This window comes from Cervus canadensis, chromosome 14 (assembly GCF_019320065.1).
Source record: "Cervus canadensis isolate Bull #8, Minnesota chromosome 14, ASM1932006v1, whole genome shotgun sequence".
Lineage (NCBI taxonomy): Eukaryota > Metazoa > Chordata > Mammalia > Artiodactyla > Cervidae > Cervus > Cervus canadensis.
Window position 1 is genome coordinate 50,721,654 of NC_057399.1, and position 26,712 is coordinate 50,748,365.

The 26,712-nt window shown below is 40.2% G+C and overlaps 1 protein-coding gene across 21 annotated transcripts in view; it reads right to left on the reverse strand.

The window, feature by feature from the left end:
* Positions 1 to 26,712, reverse strand: part of ELAVL2 (ELAV like RNA binding protein 2) — a 169,209-nt gene that overhangs the window by 89,781 nt on the left and 52,716 nt on the right. The window contains exon 1 of one of the 21 annotated variants that reach the window (XM_043487269.1): positions 276 to 346. The exons of 19 other annotated variants lie outside the window; for them this stretch is intronic. In XM_043487269.1, coding sequence (XP_043343204.1) covers positions 276 to 296 — 21 coding nt within the window. In that variant the 5' untranslated portion in view covers positions 297 to 346. Of the gene's footprint in view, positions 1 to 148; positions 171 to 275; positions 347 to 26,712 lie in introns of those variants that run through there. One more of the 21 variants, XM_043487274.1, reaches the window with a different exon arrangement.

Below are 26,712 nucleotides of genomic sequence, written 5' to 3' on the forward strand. Positions count from 1 at the left end.
TAGTTAAGTGTTTAACTCCAAGTAGCTTATACCAAAATAAAGTGAACAAAATAAAATGTCAACAGAACAAGGCATATTTTCTTCATAATGCTGGGAGGCTACAAATATTTCTGTTGAAATTTAAAGAAAATGAAATATGAGATACTACCTTTAGACATATAAAATCTTGTAATTCATTAATGCATTGCAGAGCACAGACCAAGCGGCTCTCCCCTGTTCACTGTAGGACTTGTGGGAGCATAAACCTTGGTCAGCACAGAGGGCCAGCTTCTTACCTCCCTTGGAAAGTGGAACATCTCACTGATATTCACCTATGAGATGTATTTTTCTTTTCAGTTGATGTTAAAGTCCTGAGACTCCCAAGAGATGGCTACATTTGATTTAGCAACACCACTGTCAATTATTTAGCACAGAAAGTTGGAGCATCTTAAAAAACATGATTCACACTAAGAAAGATACTTTATTTCCTTTGGTCCATCTTCTCTTCCCCTCCTCCTCAAAAGATGTAGCTTTTTAGCTACATCCCAGCTAGGAAAAACAAGTACATAAGCCTCTGGTTATTTACTACATTTCAGGAAGGGGCAAGACTCTGTATTCAGGTGAAGTGTTATTTTCACTTCCAGACATTCCAATTGGGGGAGGGGGCCTAAAGGAGAGGGTCACAAGTAAATTTCTGGTTAATCTGCTGCCTACAAAAGAGTTAATGTTTATATACACTACTATGTACAAAACAGATAACTAATAAGAACCTACTCGATAGCACTGGAGAAGGACAACAAACGCCAATGGCAACCCACTCCAGTATTCTTGCCTGGAAAATTCCATGGATGGAGGAGCCTCGCAGGCTACAGTCCATGGGGTTGCAAAGAGTCGGACACGTCTGAGCGACTTTCCTTTCACTCTATAGCACTGGGAATTCTACTTAATAATCTGTGGTGACCTAAATGGGAAGGAAATCTGAAAAAGGGGATACATGTACACGTATAACTGATTCACTTTGCTGTAAGGAGAAACTCACACAACACTGTAAAGCAACCATATTCCAATAAAAATTAATTAAAAAAAGATTCTCAGCAGATGGATTCAGCCCTTTGCAGGGATCAACAGTTAAAATGTTGGAAAGTGTGCACTTTCAGACACAAGAGAACAAAGGACTCAAAGCCCTCTTCACAGGGCCATGGTGCATACTTCTGTTACCGTCACACAATGAACCTAACTTAAGTGATTATTGTTGTTGTTTAGTCACTATGTCGTGTCCAACTCTTTTTGCAACCCCATGCCCCCTGCCCAGGCTCCTTGTCCATGGGACTTCCCAGACACAAATACTGGAGGGGGTTGCCATTTCTTCTTCAAGGGATTTTCCTGACCCGGGGACGGAACCCATGTCTCCTGCGTCTGCAGGCGAATTCTTTACCACTGAGCCACCAGAGAAGCCCTAACTCAAGTGATAATTTCCATTCAAAAGAAACAGCAAGCGCTAATGTTAAAAAAAAGAAAAGAAAAAAAGTTAATGCACTACCTTACAGATCAGGTAAGGTCTTTCTTAACCTCAGCCCTTGCCTGCTTATATCCACAGTGGGCACAAATACAAAATCCCACTGGGTTCCCTGCCAATGACGGTCACTTCAACTGCTGTCAGACTTCCCACTTCACAAGTTGTCTTATCACTAAGCTAAAGCACATTTCAAACAAAAGCTTGAAGATAGCTCAAAAAGTGCATTGGGGCAAGTCCCCCTATTGTATAAATGGACAATGAAGCAAGTGTGTGAACATAAACTACAGAACCTGTTTACATATGTACATACGTAGTTCCAAAGTTGAAGAGAAGCATCTCCTATAGGTTTGAAGTGGGGAAAGGGGCACATGTGCAATCAAATGTTATATTTTAACAAGAAAAAAAAATTTTTTAATCTAGCTGTTGAATTATTTCCACTCTGGTAAGAGGTAGAGGAAGTAAAGGGGCTTGTTTCCTATAAAAGCTTCAATTATATGCATATAATTTAGATAGATAATATGTGAATGCACTTTACAAATTCTCACGTGCTATTACCATGATTGCTGGGCACAGTAAGATGCATCTTAACGTACTGGCATAGAGAACTTGCTTATCTGTCGTTTAGGTTATGGGCAGTTGTTTTGTTTTCATGTCTAAATGGGCAACAGAGCGCAGAGCTGTACTGGGAGCTTCTTGACATGAAAAGGGGACACGGGTGGACAGAAAGCTCAGTGTGAAGACTGCCCAGTCATGACCGTCAATTCCTGTGCAAGACCCCTGAAGCTACGTTAAACTCCATTTAGCACGTGGTCACAAATGGTGACTGAGGAGGATTAGAATTTTTACTTAAAATGCTGCAATTTTCAACCCCTGACCTCCAAATACTATATATAAGTACATACAGTGCCAACAGCCTAAACGTTCCACATCTAAATTCCAGCCTTGTCTATTTTGTCTTAGAGTACAGCCCATACACACACGCAAAGCAGTACACAGGTTCCACTCTCCTCAAGTCTTCTCATCAGCTGCTCGGCCTCTTGGAATTTTACCATCTAAGATTAGAAACTGCTACCTCACTTCAGTTAAGAATTCCAAGGATGACACAAGCATCTTCTCCTTCTATCCAGAGTTATGTACAATACGGGGCAGAAAGGGAACAGAGTCTCGTTCATCACAGTGCTCTAGAATCCGGATCGGTAATCTGCACAGTTTGTATTGCATGCTGTCACAGTTTCTATAATTCACAGATCAGTGTTCTATATGCTTCCACACACAACTCTATGGCCTCCCACCATCTTTCTCCTATTATGATTTTCAAAATGACCTGAATTTAAATATTTCCTAAGCCTGCCAATGCAAGAAGACAGAAAGGTCTGGGTTCGATCCCTGGGTCGGGAAGATTCCCCTGGAGAAGGAAATGGCAAAGCAGTATTCTTGCCTGGAGACTCTCAGGGACAGAGGAGTCTAGTGAGCTACAGTCCACAGGGTCGCAAAGAATCGGACACAACTGAATGAGCATACACACAAGCCTAACCTAGGCTTTATGTTTAATTAAAATAAAAAATAAATAAGGCATCCTCTTAAACCCTCCAAAGGATCTGGGGATCTTTCGCTACAGGAAAGATGATCTGACCACCTCCTGAAGCAGAATTCAGTGAATCCGATGACTGAAATAGGGAAAAGGAAGGAAGGAAAAGGAGCATTTATTCCTTAGTCCAGGAAAGGCTCGAAGCTACATATTTTACAGACAAAAATCCCACTTAGTCATCTCGTGCACTATGAGCTGTATACATTAGCTTTCATTTACAAATGGATTTTAGAATTTCAAGAGTCTAATCAGGTATTAAATAGAAGAACTAGGATTTGTAATCAGTGCTGAGACTGTGTCTGAAGCCTCCTACCTGATCTCTGCTTCCAGGCTTGTCCCTTCTCCAATCCATCCTCCATTCCACTGCTACTATGATCTACCTAAAAACAGTCAGCATCCCAGGACCATTTCTGTTTCTCAGGCCTTCACATTGACCCCACGTTGCCTACAAAGTACCATCTCAGCCTGCAGAGGGGGCATCGCCGGCACTTGAGCTGGTCCCCACCTCCCTCTCCAGGGCCGTGCCCACCTCTCCATGCCCACCGTGCCCCGTCACACACAAGGCTCTAACAATCTCCCAGCAGTCCCTCCCACATCCAGGCTGCTTCCCACTGTTACTCACGCTCCTCTCTCCGCCCGCAAGCCTCACTACCTTTCTTCTCCTGGGAATGGAAACATCCTCAGCACATGAAAGGAGGCACAATGCCTCCAGGAAGCCTTCTCTGAACAGCTAAGCTGAGACCTGAGACCAATACTCCTCCTCTGTGCTATTAGCCCACACTCACCTTCAGTCTCTTCTGCCATAAAAGTGCACAGGACTCATAAAAGAAAGCACATCAATGCAGGGAAGTGCAATTCAAGGTGATGAGTAAAAAAAAATTCTCCCTTATTTATGGGATTTTTTTTTCATGCGGTTTCACCTTCCCTGCCAAGCAGGAAACCTTCTATTGCAACTCTATATATCTGGAGCAGCAAGAGTCACCTCAGGCTGTCAATGAAGGAGAAGGAAGGTAGACATATTCTAGGTAGTCATGCCCCACCACTAGCAAACACACAAGTCCCTTTCCAGATACACCTAGTTCTTCTATTACGAGCTCAAGCATCAAGTTGAATCAGCTTTAAAAAAAAAAATTCCTAGCCACAAGCCTTTGTTAAAACAACATAAGCCTCAGAAAGGAAGAGAGGGGACTATAGGAGTGGTCAATTGTCATCACATCACAGTTAAAACAAGGAGGCTTCACCATGAAAGTAAAAAACCAAAACCACATCGAGAGCTAATACCTCTCTTCCAGCCCAGCCAAGGTCTCAGGAAGCTGGGAGTACAGAAGAAGCCACCAGGGCAGAAAAGCAACACCCCTTATTCACCAGATGTGACAGGTATACTGTGCAAGATGCTATGAAAACAAGGGCACACAAAACAGACTCACATCCCACCCCGCGGGGAGCTTCTCTGGACCACACCTTCACCCAGAGATGGCAAAGGCTCCGCAATAAGTCTTTAAGAACCCACGGCCAGGAATAATCATCTCTCTGGACAACCTATGCTAAATATTGTGCTAAGAAAAAGATAAAAGGGCAGAGTCACTGCTGCCATGGAAACTACCACTGCTAACTTAAACATCTGAGCCTGACATATATTTGAGCAGAAATGAAGCATCTTGCTTCCCGGTGTTTAAAATGCTAAAGGATAACAGCAGATTATACACAACTTTCCCAATTAAACATTAAACTGGATTTCTGCCTCATTAGAAAAATATGAGATTACAAAGAAGCACAAGCTGAAAAGTTTTCCTGATTTAGGACCACTAAGGTTTCCTGGTACCCACTTCCTGTCATACTTTTATCCCATATAAAGAGCAAGTTTCTTTACAACAATTTTCTCACTGTAGCAGATTGAACACTTAAATTGCTTGGCAGTAAATGCACAGTATTTTACCTCAGACAAGACTTTCAGAAAGTACCTACTATGTAACAAGTAACATACCAGTCCAGAGCAATCATGACTGCAATCTATTTCAGATCAGCCTAAAAGGAAACAGATTTTTACCATGAGCTACTATTTTATTCACAGATAGATTAAAAACAAACAAAATCCTCAAGCCAAACAAACAAACAAAATCCTCAAGCCATCCTTGAGACTGTAACCTCAAATCCAAATTTTCACTCCTTCTGTAAAGAGAGTGGAGATCTACTCAAGTACACTCTCAGACAAATTTTAAAGAGTTTCTTGACTTGATTCTGATTGCCAATCTCTGGTTGAGAATCATCAATATAAGGGAAGTAGAATGGCTTCAAAATGTGATTTTCTATACTCAAACATGCTTTTTAAAGCCATCCTGTCTCAGGCTGAGGGCCAGGATTCACGAAAAAGGCTGCAGGCCTTAGAAGTGTGTTGAGGAAAAAAGATACTCTTCATTCTGTACCTCAAGAAGAGCAAGGACAGAGGAAGGGAATCATTGAAGTAGAAGCAGTAGTAGTAAATTAAGACTGGACAAAACTTTCCCCGCGCTGGAACACTCATTAGAGTGAGTTTCACTGCCATCAGATCAAGCAAGAACAATTACTATGCATCACTGGCCAAGACACAGCAGTATTTCACCAATACAATTTCACCAGTAGTACTCTTTGTTCTGACTGAAAATGACCCATATCTTGATTGCTGAGACAAAAAATGACTGGTCTCCTACATTAGGAACTGACCAAAATGCAAACAAATGAATCCTCTTGTTTATCTGTCAAAACTGGCTACACATGAACTAAGATCTAATCAACAGGGCTAACAGAAATGACAACAGCTGGGAGGAGGGCACTTTTAACGTTCTTTGTGGTCTGCATTTCATCATACACCAGCGGCATGGCAAACAATAACTAACAGTGGTTTGTGACCAGCAGGAAGAAAAATTGAGATACGTAGACAAAAATTTTCCTAATTAAGGTATTATGCAAATTGTCACCTGGCTGAGTCAGATGATCAGAGTAAATAAAATGAAAAATATAAGACAACAGTGGACTTCGGTTAATTCATACACAAAGTTATTAACAGGTTATGGGATCACATCTAAAAGTTGTTAGGAAAGGGACCCAAAAAAATATTCATTAACAACCACATACAATCATGCATATGCCTCTCGGAGGAAAGCCAAGAGATAGATGGAAACAAGCAGTCAGGCTCAAGATCTTTGAGGTCAGAGTCACAACTGAACACCAGCGGGTGGACTTAACCTGCAAATATATGTTATTTGGTTTATGTCTTTTTTTTAATTAGTAGTGTTCCACATATAAAACTTCACCATTTTAACAATTTCACATTATTTAATAGACTCCTGGCTTCTCTTTAAAAAAAATAAACAAACAGGTGGCAACAGAGGCCATATTCCCACAGAGCTATGAGTCAGCAGGCTGCCCTTCAAATGGACCATGTTCTCCACTGTCCTCTCCCAGTACCAGCTCTTCTCTTCAGCCTGCAAGGGCTGGATCATCACAGCCTAAAGGTCAAACTTACTGAAGGGTGCAGAGCTTTTCTACTATGGTGACAGAGAGGTTCAGAAGACCAGAATACAGGCAAGTGGGTGGGAGAACGGAAATGACAAGAATATCCCTCGTATGAAACGTGTGGAAATGTCACTGTAGGTACTACACAGAGATGCAACAAGGATGGGCCTGGGTGGAATGAATTCATCCTAACTGCTTTTGATAAACCGTGTTCCTCAAAACTCAGGATTCTTAACCTTGGACCTAATTATCTATGAAATATTCCAAGGACCAAGCATAAAAAGGACTGAAGCTTTACTGGCATTCCAGCGCATGGGGCACGCATTTGACCCCTGGTTGGGGAACTGAGATTCTACATTGCCGCAGCCCAAGGAAAGGCTCCAATTCTGTGTATTTATACATCCTAATTAAGACTGCCACTTACATTCAGAGCACTCTTAAAAGGAGATTTATTTTGGCATGTTATACTCCCCGATTAGGACTAACTGAAAACCATCTTGTCCATACAGAACTAAGTACATCCTGTCCTTTCCAGAGACTAAGGAAAAAGTTAGATCTAATTAAATATTTTGAGACCATAAAGAATGGAAGGGACATATTAACTGCTTTATCCCCAGGATGTGGGGCAGGTGGGGTGATCCATACAGAAAAAGATAAAAATTACCTTGCATTTTACCAGAAGCCCTTGCAAGAATATAAGCAAATTTCAAGGTCATCTTCTCTAAACACTATCTCATGACATACCACCATTTATATTTTGGAAGCAGAATAGAGGGTAGGTAGGGACAGAACAGAAGTGCAAAGAGGTCTTACTTCACACTTTTCCCGCTGCCTTCAGTTTACCCAAAAAGATTCCCATGAAAACCTGTTTCAACTCTGCAGAGTGGGCAGGCAGTAGGGACAAAAGCAATCCAGGGCCTACAGAAAGCCTGCCTAGGACTGGCCACTTTCCCAGGGGGTGAATGCCCCACCTGGGCGGCGGCTGAAGGAATGAACCGCTGGGGGTAGGCTGAATGCATTCTTCTGGGCCTGAAACTGCTATTTTGTTTCCACTATGTTTTCAAAGACCTGCAAAACTCTTCCTAGGCCCATTTGGCAATATCACAACAATTACAATTTCCGTTAAAATCCTAAGTAATTGACTCACCATTCTTTCCAATTCTCCAGAAATAAAGAATACTCTAGAAATAGAAGGCTGAACAAAGCAAAAGATAGCACGACCCAATACCTAATAATGGTCTCCCCCAAGATCTCCTGAACTGAGCATGGAAAGCTTCGGTAATTTCAGACGGAGAGAAAGAGAAAACTAGTTTTCACCTCCTCTCCTTAACTAAATGCCACAGCTATAAATACCAGAGGAACTAAAACCTGAGGGTCTTATAGGACACATTAAATTATGCTTTATCAACTGCCAATATTTAAGGTTACAGAGTATTACTTTGTTTTCCCCCAAAATCCATGGTAACTTGCCTTAAAAAAGAAAAAAAAAAAAAAAAGAAAAGAAACCTCATGAACTTCCAGTCCAATCTTTATAATAAGGTCAAGAGGTATGAATTCCTAAATGTGCAAAGTACACTGCCCACTGTGATAAGCCTCAGATGTGTATGTGTGTGTTCAGTTGCTCAGTCACGTGCCCACTCTTTACAACCCCATGGACTGTAGTCTGCCAGGCTCCTCTGTCTGACAGAACCGATCTCCCAGGCAGGAATCCTGGAGCAGGTTGACATTCCCTTTTTCAGGCAATCTTCCCAGCCCAAGGACTGAACCCCTGTCTCGTGCATCTCCTGCATTGGCAGATGGATTCTTTACCACTGCGCCACCTGGGAAGCCCGAAAACCTAAGGTGTGTAACTTAGGCTGACTCTCTTCTTTCCAGGACTGCATTATAAAACATAAAATGGGAACAGATCAACATTTGGCATTAAATATTTATTTGTTTACTAGTCCAGTATGAGATTTCAAAACAAGAAAGCAGTCAAACAACGGAGAACTTACTGAACAGAATCTGAAATTCTCACATTTAAACAAGTATTTATGTTCTCCCCTTGGCGCCTGGTTGTTATTAACTCTTAAAGTATGCTTTCAGCCTAAGAAACTTGGGAAAATTATTTACTATGTACTAAATAACCTCCAACCTGACAAAGTTTTTTAAATACTGACTCCTTACGGGTCTTTGTCTAATCGCTTACTCACTATATTTTTGTTCAATTTAATATAACCTTATAAAAGCTAAACTCTAGATTATGTCAATTGCAGACAAGAGTTACACTCCTTCGGCTCACATTAGCCATGCTGGCCCTCACCATGATTCTTACTATATTCTTCATTAAGGGCCAGCGTTACAGAAATTAGTGCAGTGATCAGTCTGTACTCAAATCAAATTATCATTATAACACACAGTAACTCCCAGTATAGCTATTATTTCCCAGACCTAAAATATCAGAAAAAAATTGCATTCATTTGTATTAAAATAAAAGTTTCAGTTTAGCTCTTCAGAAGAGTTAAGAGATAGCCAGGTAAAGTAAGGTCAAGAAAAGACAAGTCTTAGTTCTACGTAGCATTAGAGAGAACTCTGGAATTTAAGCTTTTGCCATCAAACAAAGTGAGGGCTAGGAATTGATTAGGGGAACATATATCTGATTTCTAGGTCCAAGTCTAACAGACAACTAATTGGGATATGGAAACAGTGAAGAATAAAAGTAAAAGCCCGTTTGAAGTAATGCAGCCGGCTGCTGCCAAGTCCTAACAGTATTTCTTCATAGTTTGTGATCTTTGAAAAATTTTTAACCTTAGTAACTTTCCTCATCTTTAAACTATAGATTTTTCCCACTATGCCCAGCAAACAGGGCTTTTATAAGTTAATGGATAAAAGAATAGCTTATACATTCAAATTTAAATCTCTCTCCCAAATCTTCCTCTAAAACCAGCACCCCCTCTGCCACCTCACCTGATGTAATCAGAGACAGCTTGAGAAGGGAATGGCAACCCACTCCAGTATTCTTGCCTGGAGAATCCCACGGTCAGAGGAGCCTGGCGGGCTACCAAGAGTCAGACACAACTGAAAGCGGCTTAGCACACAACATGTATTATTCTATTGTTTTCACCATACTTTTTAATACCTACTTATATACAGGTTGTTCTTTAAATTCTTTGATAAAAATTTTAAAAAAGAAAAGCTTATAAAAATTGTAAAATACTATGTAGAGTATTGCTCTTTAGACACTAACCTTCTAGAGAACTATTTTCTGCCACTTCTAATCTGTGCTAAAGTCAAGCTGTCACAAACACTGTAACTCGGGAAATTCAAATTAACAAAGGTCTGCATATGGACCAGGCTGGGTTTGCTTAAAAAGAAAAAAAAAGAAAAAGGCCAGTTTCTACCTTAAATCTACCTGCAAGCAGACCAGGAACTCTTGTATAGTAAATTTCAAGTACCAAATATTTAAACTACCAACAGAAGGCAGAACAGACTATCTGAATAAAGTTTAACATAAGAATGCTTAAACACACGGAGTTAAAACACTTTCCTGCTAAACAGCTGATGGGGATGTTCAAATGCTAAGTTAGGGACCATGTACTACAGATATCCTGTGATAATTAATAACTGAAGTACATGGTAGGCATCTGCTCAGAGCCGAGCAGAGAGAGACACAAGGTCTTAGCATGGTTAGCAAATCGACAGTTACTGGTAATTAATGTTTAATGCTTACTATTCTTTAAAATGTAAAAGATTAGGCCATTTAAGAGAGCTATAATTATGAACTAAAATTAAGCCTAAAGATGCTTAGCATGTACCACACCACGTCAAAAAACCAGTTTACACGGCCAAGTACTTTCTGGTACAATCTGCTGATGAGGCAATCCTACACGAATAACTGATAAAGAAATGACTTACAAGCCTAACAAACATTTAGGCACAAGGGTAAAGCATAACTGAAGATGGAAACCCCAGAGCACTGAAACAAGGGGTGAAGTCGGGGGGAGAGGTGGGGTAGGAAGAAGAGCAGGAAGGGGGCCAAATCTCTTTGACAGTCTTGCACTTATCTGACCAACCCTCTTCTCTTCCCTCCCAGCTTTTCATCTCTGCTGCTCAATGAGCCCTTATCCCCTCTCCCATTTGACAGCTCAGCTGGGTCCCCAATTACCCCCAAGTTACTAACTGGTACATATCTGGCTTGAGAGAAGTAAATGCATATTTTCCTCATCCAACAAACCCATACCTCAAAAACCAGGAAATACCTCTGAAAGTATTCCAGTACTTGTGAAAGACAGCCAAACTCCCTGGAGAATGGCGTCATCCCATTCCCAGAGGACCCATTGGGCAGAACTATCTTTACCTCATCCGTTAACCTTTACTGCTCAAAAGAAAATGGCTAAAGTGAACATAAAAGGAAATGCTTAAAGGGCCAAGGATAGAAAACAGCAAGATCTCCGCTTACGATCCAGGAGCATTTAAACGGAATGACGGCAAGCAAAACCAAAGTGAAACTGAAGAAATACACATCACTGCCGACAGCATAACAAACTCACAGGATTTGGACAACTACAAAGTGGCCATGCATTACAACCAGCCTGCAAAGCAGGAGATTTTATTACATAAGAAAAGGCATCAGGGATCCTTTGAGATGGAGCTTTCGAATGAGGCTTGAGTCACAACCAAAAGGACACAGAAAAAATAGATATGCCTCAAATAAACATATGTGAAGGACAAAGACATTCACATTCATTCTAATATGCAAATCCTGTAACATGCAGCGTCCTGTGCTGGATACTCAAGATAGCTCAGATGGCTCAGATCAGTTCCCACTCTGTCTAGTGAAGAAGGGAACACATGCAGAACCACAACAGAGGACACAATCTGGTATGTGTGGGGAGCAGGGATTATTTCTTGATGACAGGAAAAAAAAAAATCAGAAAGGTTGAGAAAACAAAAAGGACACATGCACTAAGCTATCCATTGTCATGTGTTAGGGGATGAGATATGCATGGATTCAGCCATTTAACAAATGCCTACTATGACAGTCCACACGACAGGCACTTGGGGAACTTGGTGGGAGAGAGATCAAACAAGAAAAGGGATAAACTATTGTTTAAAACTGCAACCTATGCCATGGGGAAAAAAAAAAGCATCCACGTAAATAAAATAGGAAGGGTGGTCAGGAAATGTCTCTATAGAAGTGACATTTAAACTGAGACCTTAAAGATAAGGGACATGTTTAGATGTGTTAATACTTGTCTCTTCGGAGGGAGGGGATGGAGCCAGGCCACATGTCAGGTGCTGGGGATATGGAAGGAATGCTGAATAAGATACAACCTACACCCTGAGCAATCTCTTCCTAGGGAAGCATGCACATGCTGGATGGAGAAGCACAATAAACTTAATTTTACCAGGATGGAAGCTTAAGGACCTGGGGAGATCCTGAAACCCACTCAGCATAACCCCTTCTTTTTTCTTTTTAATGAAGGAAATGAAGCCCAGAGATTGTCTCAGGGACTGTTCCTGAACGAGGCAGGGGCAGAGGTGGGGACAGTAATCTCTTAACTGTCATTACTTGGCACTGCCCATTAGATTTTTTATCAGAAAACTCATATGGACAATCAGAGTTCAGTGAATTGATACTGTACAAGGAATGCTTAATATCTGCAGGGAAAACAAGGAGACTCCGATCCACGCACTTAACAGGTCATTGTGGAATCATCTTTCCTCATCAGAACAAAATCAAAAAACAGAGCCAGCTTTTCATAAAGTGAAATGTATTCATTTTCTCTTCTGAAGTTATATGCATTCTACTTTTGGGTATCTAAGCATCCAGGAAATGATAATAGTGATTCTGTCATACTTGTTTCAAAGCCTTTCCCAGGCAAAAAGAGTTGGCAAATCTATCAGTCCCCTTCCCTCCACACACTTCTTTTTTATGAGGAACAACTGTTACAGAGAATAGGGAGAATGTGAGGAGCCACTAAGAGGAAAGTTCATTAAAGCAAAAAAATGAAAATAATCCCAGTACTTTTCAAGGAAATAAACAGGAAGACATGAAGATAAATAAATGGTCGTTTACATTCACACATCTGAGTATTATTCAGCAGTGAAATAAGAAGGCCCATGCACAGATGAAAGTGTATTACAAACTGAGAACTTTGATCAATTTCTGTGTCCTATTTGACAAAGGGATTTATAACCTTTTAAGTTATTACAACTGTCTTTAGAAGTCACATATAGTCAAAAAGGAAACATTACATTTCAATCACCTGTTTTTCCATTCTTACATTATACGTTAAGGATCACATAGGAACAAAAATAACATGGGGAGAGATGCCCTTTGGATTGGAGCTGCTACAACTCACCCCTCACTGTCTCACATCTAGTTAACCCAAAACTCCCAGCACAAGCACAACCAGACCTAAAACAGAAGTTTGGACCTATTTTGCCGATTAGCTGCTGCTCAAGGTCCAGGTCAACTTGCAAACAGACATTTCTAAAGTGTGCAACCAGGTTTAGCCTGAGACGAGTAGGAGGTTAAAAGTGAAGAGATAACGGGAAAAAAAGTAATCACTTTACAGCATTCTGCACTGGCAAGATACAGGATCCTTGTTAAAGGCGGTTTCTCTCAACCTTTTCACATTAATTCACAGCCCCAAAGGGAAAGTAGTGACCTAAGTAAGAATTCTAGACCTCGGTGCCCTGAAGGTCACCAGTTAAGGTCACCCTGAAGAGAATGTGGGCTGGTCTACTGGAAAGAACAGCCTGGCTGGTCTTCACTGATGCTACGCTCTAGCTTGAACACTGTCTCAGCTAGCTGAACTTGAGAGATTTCTAAATCTTTCAAGGACATCAGAAACATTTTTGTCTGTAACAGAGCATTTATCTCTGTTACTGAAAAAAAGTCACCTTCCAAAAAAATTGCCTTGAAAGCCCACATCATGTGCACTAAAAAAAAAAAAAAAAAGTAACATAGAACAGTAGTTTAAAAACACTCCTTCCATTATATATAAGCAAAGTCAAGGTGAACTTTATGAAAATTAAAATCTTGATACCCAATTTTATAAAAATAATGCAAGAAATAAAGATATAATTTATTATATACTACATAGCTCAGAATATTTTAGGCAAGGAACTCAGATGGATGCTTATTTCATACTGAGATTTATAAAACATGAATGATTTAGGAATATACATGGACTCTGAGCAACTAAAATGGTGACAACCCAAAGGTTGACTACTGACATATCAGAAAAATAACAATGGGAGTTTTGAAGAAATCTTTGACTATCAAAAAAAATAAAAGTACAGGTTCAATAAAAACCCATCTTTTAAAAATAGAAAGACAGTTATCCTTTTCAACTCGTGTTGATCTCCCCTTTATCACTAGAGATAGAATATATCACTCAGAAAGGCACCCTGAAGCTATAAGAAGCTTAGGGGGAAAAAAATTTAAACTTCAGGTAAGGATAGGACTGGGAGCCTATTAAGACAAAAAAGTAAGACGTTAAGTGTTCAAAAAGTGTATTAGGAGGAAACTTGCAGTGGATTCAATAACAGCCTTTAGTGACAAGAAAAAAAGAAAAGAAAGCCTTTTAAAAATCTAAGCCAAAAATAAATAAATAAATAAAAATCTAAGCCAGTGAAATTTTAAAATGACACCCACATGACCCAGTTTACTTTTCTAGTCAAAGAATTTTGATGCTGTGTCGCTATTTTTCTTTGGAAGATTTTCATGTCTAATATATTTTAAGAGTTTAAAGGTATGCTTTTACTTAAGCACACAATGGAATAAAACATCACTGAGGACGACCTTGGACCCATAAACAAATTTTAATGGGCAAGAAAAATATAAACATGGTGGAAAGACAGATAATATAAATGGCAAATGTGACAAAGAGTACAGGCATTTAGAAAAGGAAGACAACACTGCTGGATGGGGTGAGAAAGACACCAGCGGTTATTCGTTTAACTTGGGATGTATCAAGCAGTGCACTAAAAATCCTTTTCAGGGGCACTATCCTCATGCAATCCTAACAGCCTAAGGAAATAGGTCATTTTATCCCTATTTTTCAGATGAGGAAATGGGTTTAGAAAAGATTAACTTGCCCTGAACTACAAAACTTGCAAATCCAGGTCTATCAGACTGTAAAGTACATGCTCTCTGAGCCACTTCAGTAAAGCAGTTAAAACATCCAATGCCTGGCTTCACTCCACCAATGAAATAAGAATCTCTCCCATAAGGACCCACGACAGTGGGATTTTCAAAAGCACCTCATTTGATTATAACATGAAGCCAAAGTTAAGAGCCATTGCAAAGACCTTCATAAAACAAGTGGGCTAGCAGCTGGGACGTGCAGAACAGATAAGAGTCAAACAAGCAGAGAAGGGCAAGGCGTCCAGCTTTTAGCGGAACACAGGACCGTGAGCATCAGTGAAGCTGTGGAGGCAGAGCCAGGCCAGAGGTCACTCAGGGGGTCTCCGCAGGGCAGTGACCACGCGGCCGGGGACAGTCGACAGGAACCTGTCTGCGGACAGCACAGCAAGGTACAGGCCAGGGAGGTGTGCTCAGAAGACCGCAACAGGAAAGGGGCACAGGATAATTCTTACAGCTAACGTGACAAAAGGGCTATGAGTGTGAGGAAGATAAGGAATACGAGTTGACTAATCTGAAGTAAATGGGCAGAGATACAAAGTACAGGAAGGGACAGATGATGAGCAGGGCTTGCTGAGCAATGAGATGCAGCACAGTGGTTGTAACCACAAGCTCGGCAGTGATCCTTTCCAGCATTCACCATTCTAAGCCTCGATTTCCTCATTTAGAACATGGAGAAAATAATCATGTCATCTTGTCCACTTACTGGAAGGAATAAATGAGAAGATAATCCAAATAAAATAGACTTGGAGCAGCCATATTCCAGGAGGGTAAGAGAATAGTACCCCAATTTTTTTTCCTTCTTACCAGTACATCTTTAGATGGCCTTGATAACTTTAAAGGCTCATAAATGTAGAATAGAAGCTTGGCCTGCCTGCTTAGTTTCTACTTTCAGTTATTCTCTATATCAGTCCAGGCAAATACCCAGGAAGCTAAGATGCAGCCATTTAAATGTGGAAATTTTTCCTTAATGGTAAGGTGGAATGTACCCCACCACCTGCAAAATGACTGTCATTTTACAGATGGTTAGTGAATTTACACATTAAGTGATATACTAACTTTGCATAAATTACGTTTTAAAACATACTCTGTATGTCCTCAACTGGATTCTTAGAGACAAATATTCAGGAAACAAATCCACTAATAAGAGTTGGTTAAAACTTTCAATTATTCATCAAAATAGCCCATACAAGATAAAGCTTGGTGGTCTGTAAGATTTCCCATTTAACTTTTGTTTTCATAAACCTTATTATGTCTTAAGATGATTTTCTACACTTAGTGGGTAATCCTTTAGCTAAGTGACCTTTAAACCCACACTCTGAATGGCAAGAAATTGCTTCCTTAATAATCTGTTATATTATAAAAGCTATCACACACGGTCATTATGATAGAAACCTAAATAGGTAACTAGAAAGGAACTTGGGTTCCTTCTCCAAGAAAATAAATATTCTTAATAAGAGGGGAGGGGAGGGTAGGAGGAAGGTTCAAGAAGGAAAGAACATATGTATACCTATGGCTGATTTATGCTGTTGAATGGCAGAAACCAACATAATACTGTAATTATCCTCCAATTAAAAATAAAAATAATTTTTTTAAAAATGAGAGGACTCAACATGAGAAAAAAACAGAGTATAGATATAAAAAGGGCTAACTTCTACTGTTCAAGTCTACTAAGTATAGTTTAAAAATTATTCTTAAAAAGGTATTTGAAGGTGTTTTTAAAAGAGCTGTGTTCTTTTAACCCTCTCCAGTGTAGAGACACAGGGCAACTCGGAGGAATGCACATTTCTAGAGTGAAGTAATTAATTACTACATTAATTTCCCATTTCTGAAACCAGTTCTCACAGAGAAACACTGTAACACCTTGGGTAACTCTAAGACACAAATAAAATGGTAGTTTCTGGAAGAAGGAAAAAGACCTTTCAGCAAATGAGACGTTTTCTCCTAAATCATGCTTCAGCTAGAGAACCACTCTAAGAGAGGCGAAGTGTCCTACTGCTGTTCTCCTATTTTGCACTGGAAACAAAAGAGCGCTAACAGATATAATGAATACCAGGAGAGATCAGAGAGGGAATCATGAAATTGACATTTGGTGGTGAAAAGAGTAGAGGAAAACACAAACATACACTGAAAGGCCTGCTTGGATGAAAGGACAATGGATATTTTCACCAAATCATTTGCATCCACATTCTCAGAGACCTACATGTGCCTACATAGGTAAGGCAAAAAGAGTTTTGGTTTTGGAATGCATTTTCTACTTAGGATTAATTTCAGGTGTATCAGCTGCCCTGAGAGTTTACTTTCAAATAAAATGAGGCCACACTAAAAACTTGACTGATGGAAATGGGGTAATAGCCATCTAAGGCCCCATCCTGTTCTCACAACTCAATCTCACTAACACCTACAAACCTCAGCCCAAAGAAACTCAGGAATCTTACTGTGTTCCCCCAAGAGAAGAAAGTTAAAGGTATGGCCCTCTCCTAGTTACCCTGAAGAGACAGGAAAGCAACAGTTAAGTTAGGTCAGAGCCAATAACCACCAACTGACTAGCTATCCGTGTAAAAAGGCGCTAGTCATTTATTCCGGAGCTTTGCTTTTATTGTTCTGTAATAGGGTTGCGGTGCTCATTCTGTCTGTAAGTCTGAAAACCTGTGTCTCACTAAGAAGTTGTGACTTGGAGATGTGTGCCCTGTGTGAGTACACAAAAGAAAGAGAAGGCACCCAAACCTCACATCTCTTAACATTTCCAACAAAAATATCACAAGTTCCACAATAAACACTTGACCTCTTGATGTTTTACAAGTGAAGGGGGCCCAGAGGGTCTTGGAGCTGCACACACACTTCAGCAGACGTTCGGGGAAAACACTGCCAAGACTCTCTTGACACCTGCGGCAAAAGCATCGTGTCTCTTTTAAACACATGTGCTAGTTAGGTGGCTTTTAAAGCATAAGCACCATAACTTTAAAAACAGTTTTGTAAGAAGTCAAGACTATAAAGTTGAAGAGAGAAGAAATCAATTGCATATCAACTGTCAAAAATCAAATTTAAAAGGTAAAGCTGGGCAGAAACTGCTGTACAGGGTGCAAGGGGAAAGAAACTTAACACTTGAAATGCCCAATCCCCTGGGAAGGAGCAAGAAAAGAAGTCTTTGACTAGTTGTAAAGATCAGAACGTATTTCTCTTCTGCAATGAAAAAAAAAGCAAAGTATAGATCAGAAATGCAAGGGAAAAAAAACGAATTTCTCTTCATCCTTGGAGGAATTAAATACCTTTACCCCTCTCTCCTAAAATTGATATGTCAAAGTCCTGACCCCCAATGTGACTGCACATGGAGAGACAGAGCCCTTGTGTAGGTAATAAAGGTTAATGCAGTCATAAGGGTGGGTTGCAACCCAACAGCACCATTGCCCCTATATAAGAGGAGGAAGATTCACCAGGAGCATACACAAGTTAACATCGTGTGAGGGGACAGTCAGAAGACAGCCCTCTACAAGCTAAGAAGCAAAGCCTTACCAGAAACCAACTCTGCCATCACCTTCATCTTGGATTTCTAACCTCCCAAAATATGAGAAAATACATTTCTTTAGTTTAAGCAACCCAGTTTGTGGCATTTATTATGCTATGGCAGCCCAAGTAGACTGATGCAACCCCTCAGCTAATTCATCCTCTCAGTTATCTTTTTCTTCCTAATGCTGATGCCCAACCTTTATGGACTCTTGGCATCTGAACCGTGGGTGTATATGTATGTGTACATCTGAATGTCGCCACTAAACAATACCTCCTTACTTTTGAATTTACAACCATTAATTTTCCCCTCACTACAATATCCACCCTTCCATCTTCCAATTCCCAAAACGCAAGCAAGTCTTAGCACCATATATACTGCTCACTGTTTTGTCTCCCCTCATCACCTATATTTCATCCCAACGCAGCTAACTTCAACTTCCCAGGAACATCTCCCTCTATCACCTGCTGAAACAGCATCAATCGCATACACACAGGCCTTCATTCAAGGACCTAACTTCATAACAACTTACCTGCCCGAATGTTTCCTTCCAACTTCTCATGCAAAAACCCTGCACAAGGTCAAAATGAGCTGGCACCATCCTGTGAATCTCTCTTCAATTTTCCCTTTTTTTTTTTTTTTTTAATTGTTACAAATTACACTGTTCTCTCTGCTCTATCTCCTCCTCCTTAATGGTGGCTGGAAGAGAAGTTACTGAAGAAAATTATAGAAGGGGCTATGGCAAAACCTTCCGCTCCAAAATGCTGCTCCATTTATTTTTACTCTAATAGGCTTTTAGCCCTACACCAAGGCATCATGCCAAGGTCTTTCACAGGATCTGAAAGACAGTACCAACCAATAGAAGAGAAATAATCAAATGTGGCATCACAAATTCCACATCATGTCCATCCATTTCATGATATATCCCAACTATTTCTGGTTTGGGAGTAGGGAGGAGAAAACCCATGAGGTTTTAACTGGCCCTTGAAAACAGGCATTTGAAAAGAGACTACATGCTCTACTTAAAGTCAATGATGCTTAACTTTCATAACATAAAAATTTCAGCTCCATATAAACAGGAAATGGGGGAGACCATACATAATTAAATTCAGAAAGTTTCCAAAGACTTTTATCTCCCCCTATATCTTACCATCCCAGTAAGCATCACATAAGGTCTGTGGAGACCATGAGGCACCCACGAACTTGATCTCCAAGTTGAACTAGTTCCTCTCAAACCCACTATTTCCCAGTTTCATTTCCACCTATATGCCAGCAATGAAAATTCTAATCAATAGTCTTTGTCAGATCTTCCTGATTTTCAATGATCCCTTCCCCTATCGACTCTTCAAAGAACTTCCCAGGCCTCATCAACCCTCTTTTCCTGAGGATATAACTGAGCTCCATAACCTACATTATTATATCTTATTGATTTTTATCATATGAGTGACAAAAATAGTAATATACCCAGATTTACACAAAGTGAATGCCTGGCTCGTAATTTTATATGCACCAAAATAAGTCTCCGTCCCCCTCACTGGACGTTCTCTTCCATATTCTCGTAACTGTTATTTTCTCCACTTTTTCACACACGCAAGCTCCTCACTATAAAAACTTCATGCACCTTCAAATCCCTCCTTCTCTTTAAAAATTACCCTGTTAACTTAGCATGCACTATCATACAGACCCTTTTAAGACCCCAACAATAACTTCACTTGTAAATGGTAGTTTTTATGTAGAAACCTAACCAGAGAAGAACCTTAAAGCAGAAGAAACTAAGCTCTATTGCTCCATCCCAAATCAAAGTACCCTACCGTCAGCAGTACCCAGATACTCCGGGGCCCCTCATTAGCACACCAGGGGCACTCAAACTGCCTGAGGACCCTATCTTTCCCATGTTAACTGCGGAGTGAAAGGACAGAGAAATGAAACCATGCAGATCTACAATCTGGCTCCAGAATCAGAAGCAAATGGACAGGATAACATTCAGAGACTTCAGGGACTGTTTCAGGTTTTCTCCTTTCCTGGAACGCTGAGTGCCCAGGGCTGGGCCATCAGCTTCCCACTGACAGGGGGAAAGAACCACCCACTTTCTAAGACAGATTGACTGTTAAGACATGTACAGCAGGCCTCTCAAAGGAGAAGAGGCAATCTGTCCTGCCAGAGATCTTAAAGGCTCCTGAGGACAACAATTTTTTTTTTTTTTAAAGAGGTGACAAGATATATATCATACCATACTGGATAGACAGCACCCTTTCTCAAATTCAGAAGATAATAAGATTAATAAGATATCTTTCTGTTGTAAATGTAAAAACTCCTACAATTTGAGACTTCCAAAATACGAATCCTCTTCAGATCAAAGAAATACATTTGTCAAACCAAACTATTAAAATTACACAAAGCTTGTACAATCAATCCCTAGTGTTTAGGGAAATCATTTCAAAACTCCTGTGGTTAAAGCTACCTAATCTTTTCAGTGCCAGCACATCAACCACTTGGCACTGCTGTCAAAAATCCAGGGACAATCCCTGACCAATGAAATATAGATAAAACATGGCAAAGTAAGTATTGAAATCTCCACCTTCTACTGTTACAATGATAAGTGGAGTCAGGAGTATACTGGTAGGTACACATAGCTTCTAGAAAAATAATACTTATTGAAAGTTAAAATGACCAACAGTTCTCTCGAATTAAATTTTCTCTTATTTCTAGACACACAGAAAGTACACGCATGTGCACAGACACACACACACCCTGCCTATCAATAGCTATCAAAATAAACTGCAGGAATAAAATAACATTACCAGTCTTTAGACATTAAAACACATTTCTAAGCAGTATCTTCAAACCCAACCACCTTGAAAATAAAATTAAGCCCCTACCTTCATACAGCAGAAGAGTAATAGGCTCATGATTAAGCGTGTAATTTATTTGTTTACATTTTATATAAAGATTCCCAGAGTCCAAGATCGTATCCTACCAGTGACTACTTAAAACACTGAGAAGACAGAATTTTAAGTATGGAACAATAAAAAGTTTTTAAAGTCTTTAACAACATATAAAATTACCCCAAAGAGAATGGGACATGTATAAAGAACATCTTACACAGGGCAGAAATTTCCAACTGCCAGTATTAGGAAGGCATTTAAAATATTAAGATTCCATTTATTTAAGAAAAAACATTCCTTTGTTCATTACAAAGCTTACACAAAAATAAGACATTTAATGCCAATGTGTCTCCTCCCTGAAAGCTGATTTACTCCAAGGAAGCAGTTCCAAGAGCTAAGCGGTAGTTTTCAATACTGACTCCTCTTCACAACCTGCTCTATGGCACCACCTCCTCCTTAGAGACTGGGGGAAATGCTTAAATGGATGCTTAACCGACTGACTTGATCTCAATATTTTTCCCCACCACATTGTGGAATATCATACAAAGCAAGTGTACTCATTTTGGTCCTTAGATTTTTCTACTGAGTCTTAATTTTACAAGAAACGAAACTACAAAGAGTAAAATACTTCAGCAATCCAAATTTTGAAGAATGTCAAACTTTTCAGGTCCTACTACAGGAGTGCCTAATACAAAACTTGAGGGTTCTAAGGGTGAGGACCAGAAAAGCATAAGTCTGGTTCAAGCCCTCGTCTCGGGGCTTCCACTGGGTTATTTTGGTTCGGGTTATTTACAAATGTGGAAGCTCATTACATATAAAAGCTCTCAGTTCCAATAAACTCTGGATAACTTGCTATCTCCATGTTAAAAGACTCTTCATTCACAATTACCATCCATTTGAAGAGTGATTTGACCCATACTTTGTCCTCTGAGACATTACATAAAAGGACTCTCACCTACTCAAAAATCAATCTTTTCAATTAGATGAAAACTTAATGAAAGCTGAGATCATCTTGATAAAAGCAAAATACTGCCAAAAGGCAAAAACAGCTTCACACTCTAACAGTAAATCTACAAAGTTGCCAGTTTATGATTCTGCTACATAGTCATCATCATGGTCCAAAGATCTTTGATTTCCCTCACTGGGGCAATGATTTTCCGTTAAGATAGGTATTCAGGGTTTACTATCCTTACAGGGAGCCTTGACACTACCACTGTCAGTTCTACTTACATATTTGGTTCCCTGAACAGAAAGGCATTTACTCACAATTCTATAATTAAATCTCTTCAAAACAAAGAGTACTGTCTCAAATACGCCAAAGGTATTCTGTGAATAACTACACTTGCATAGATTTCCCTACTGATTCAATTTCATAATCATTGAATACAATAGAGGGACTGAATTTAGGCTTGCTTATTCATTCACTTTAACCCCATTCTCCCTATCTGAGTGAATCAAATAAGGATGCATTTGACAGCAACCCACAAAGGATGAGGAACACGATAATGGAAAGTAAGGCTGGTTGATGTAGAGTCCAACCCACAAGCATGACATAGTAGCCACTTCAGCCTAGGTGGACACAGGTTGAATTAACCTGACCTTTATGCTTCAATGTTCTGTTATACAACGGATACTATCTGCCCAGCTGAGTCCTAAACTGCTAACAATAAGATTTAAATGGCTTAAGATTTGAGACAAAAATGAACCAAAATCCAGACTAAATCCTACTTTCTGCTTAAACCCAAAAATGAGCCTTCATCTTTTTTTTAAAAAGATGCATTTTTCCACAATGCAAACCAACAAAAGCGCTTTGAAAAGAGAACTATTTTCTGATTAATTGAATTGTAAAATGTAAGCAACCCAAAGTATATGTGTGAACCCTGAGTTTAAGACCCTGATTCATCATGGGAGCAGTGTAAATAGAATTTGCAAGTCATCTTTATGTTATTCATATAAATGAGTAACAAATTTCATATAAATTTATATAATCATTTCATTTCATAAAAAACATAAATTTCATATAAATCACACATAAATGAGACCTGAATGCCAGCACTAGGAATTTAGGACAGTGTTATGGGGCAGGGGTGGGGGGAGAGGAGAATGGACAGAGAAGCCAGGAAGATGACGACAGAAGTAATAAAAGATGGGCTGAGAAGAGATGAAAAAAGGCAACATGCACAGGATTTAGGGTTACCAAAAGACACGTCAGTGAATAAAAACTATGGGCTAAGAAGTCACTGATCACATTCAAGGGATAAAAGAATATTTGGCTAGTTCACAAAGTGAATACTGCATCTGAGAAAAAAATGGATAACCTGAAATGTCTGCTGCTGCTAAGTCGCTTCAGTCGTGTCCGACTCTGTGCGACCCCACAGACGGCAGCCCACCAGGCTCCTCCGTCCATGGGATTTTCCAGGCAAGAGTACTGGAGTGGGTCGCCATTACCTTCTCTGTGAAATGTCTGAAAGTGCTTGAAATCTGTTCTTAAGGCCACCAACAGCCAAGGAAGGTTTCCAGCAGGCGAGACAGCCAGAGCTGCCCTTTACCTGTCTTTTGCCAAGGTTCTAACTCCTACAGGGCTATTTTTATTCCGGGAGATGGTTCATAAAAATCAATGCTAAAAAGGTTGCAGAAGTAGAACAGTACTCCAACTGATCCACAATCTGGGTCTAATACCTGGGCCAGAGAACTCTAGCATGGCTGGAACCATGCACTCGGAAGCCAGGCTGCACGGGTTCCAATTCCAGCTCTCCCACCTTCCTGTGTCTCCGGAACTTATAAACCTCTCTGTGCTCCCATGTGTCATCTGAAAAACTGGTGACCCTTTACTGTGTACACCTCAGAGTGATTGAGTGAAAGAATGAGGACTGCTTACAATAATGTCTAGCTTAGACAAGAGGCCTCCAAGTGAAGTTGATGCAACCACTTCTACTATGCCACACCCTTTCGACATCTGACCAAAGTTACCTAACAGTTCCTACAAAATGGAAGCCTATGGATGCAGGAGCCTTTGTAGAGGAGTTTGTGTCAGGGGACAGCATGAGGAGACAGACTTTTCTGTGCCTGTTCCTCTAAAACCACAAGCCAAAGCCTACATAACCAGGTGAACATTTCCTCTTTCAATATGTCTCACACATTTTCCCCTCTCAATGGCTTAAAATGGTTCCCAGGCACACATATGTAATTAAAATTCATTATCTTAAAAGACTGCTTTAGGAAACCCAGCAATCAAATCTGCTATCATCTTTTTTTATGGGTAGATATAATTACAACCTAATAGGCATCATTTAATCAAGACTTAACAATTGGGTTCTTAAATCCAAAACTTGATCATTTTCTTCCTTGATAGGTGCACAAAAATATTCTCCCAGGTGGTGGTCATGTAAAGTGAAGGGCGGAGGAACTATTAAAACCCTTATCATAATGGCCTTCTAAAATGCTAATTATTACCCAATTATGACAGACATAATCTGAGAATAGAGAGCATAACACAACCCAATGCACTCTCCTAACAGCTTGTTAAATGTTTCACCCCCATCTCTAAACAACAGCCCACAAAAAGCCCAGAACAGAAGGGAGTATTCTCACTCTCACCTAAAGCTTTTCCAACAAGAAAACAAAGTCACTGTTAACAGCATTCTACCCGACCCTGTTCTAACATCAGCCAATCAGACCCTCACAGGAGAAAGGCAGCCCTCTGCTTCTTTCCCATCCCACATTTTAGACACAAGAAACAGAGACGCTAAGAACTGGTGCCCTCCTAAGACACTCAGGATCAAAGTCAGGCTAGAACCTACGTCTCTTCCAATTAAAAAAAAAAAAACAAAACCCACAGCGTTTTGTATTCTAGCCCACTGTGTGGATAGGTAAAACTGAAATTCTGAGGGCCTACATTTTCAAGCCTGATAGCTGTGTCTCTTACATCTAATTACAATATCTATCCCCATTTCCAGCTAAATAAGATTAATTCTTAGTCACTGATGCTTAATAGTAACTCCTGCTACTCCCAGCAGCCAACATCCTAGTTTGAAAGGGATGCAGATCACTAATTAGTGCATCATCTATTGAGAGCCTGTAATTGCCTTACCACACCCAAGTCCCTTCTGGATAGACTAAGCTCCTTCACAGCCCTAAAACACGGAACAAGAGACACACGGTTGGCCACAAAATCTATAAAGAATTAGAAAACCCTGAGAGGACTCTATTTATCACCAAAAAGAAATTTCATCTGTTCAGTTTTTCTTTCTTTTTCCTTTCTCAAAAAGCTACTAGAGGCCTCCTAGCAAATCTATCCCAAGCCTGTACCTTTAAACTTACTTGTCCAAGGACTCTGTAGTGCAGAGGAGACAAGTGATCTTTATGCAGGATTCGAAGCCTTCAATTTCTCCTGAAACAGTCTCAGCATCTTCGGTTTTCCAAGGAATTCCAATTCAGGAATGAAAAAAGAAAATAGCTACTGTTTGGGGAAGGGGAGCATAACTATAGCATCCCAGTTAACCTTTGTCATAGGTATCACCACTATTTCCATTTTGTAGGTCAAACTTAAAAGGCTTAGAGAGGTTGCTGACTTAAATAAGGACCCTGAATTCCTAACCTTAGGTGTAATAATCAAGCTCTAAAATGCAAGAGTTCATATTTCTCTTAGCTTTTCTAACACTGGCAGAAATAACCAGGTTGTCAGTTCCTACACGGGTCCCCTCCACCCCGGAAGGTGCAGCCACAGAGCCGCTCTGCCGAGGCGGCGTGAGCACGCGTGCCTGCAGGCTCTCAAGTCGTGTCCAACGCTCTGAGCCCGTGGATGCCAGCCCGCCAGGCTCCTCTGTCCACGGGATTTCTCAGCCGAGAATACTGGAGTGGGCTGCCATTTTCCCCTCCAGGGGATCTTCACGACCCAGGGATCGAGCCCGTGTCTTCGGCGTTTCTTTACCACTGAGCCACCAGGGAAGCCTTATATATGAACAAGCTTTAATGCCAAAACTGACTCTGAAACCTGAAATTCAGCTTCTCCATAGCCTCTTTTTCTCTCATTCAAGGGTAACTTGAAATGGACTGAAGCCCCATTCAGTTTCTTAAAAAACTAAGAATGAAATTTTAAAGCACCTTTCAAAGCACCTAGGTCCCCATCTTTACTAATGGCAACTTCTTGTGACCTAAAATGGTGTGAGAATGAAAAGCTACTTCAGATGACGTGTTGTCTGCAAGCGTAGAATCAGTCTAGAATCCTTTTCAGCCAATCAATCTACAAAATTAGAAAAATTCACCTTACTTAAAGTTACAGTAACAACTTAAAACTAATTTTTAAATTTAGTTTGGAGAAGCATACCATCTTTGAAATTCTTACTCCAATACTAACTTACATCTGTATTCCTTGGATATGGGTGCCTTCAAGGGCAATGAGTATGTTTCTTAAATCTCTTCAAAGGATCTCATTCGCATTTACTAAGCAGAGGCGACAGGAAAGCTAGCATTAACATGCTCTTCCTGCTCTTCTGAAGCGAGAGCACCTCATTTGGGCTTTTCAGCTCAGTAACACACTACATATGAGGAAAGCAGCTGGACCCAGTTTCAAGCCAAAATACCATGAACTGTATAGCACCCTTTTCTTCCTTC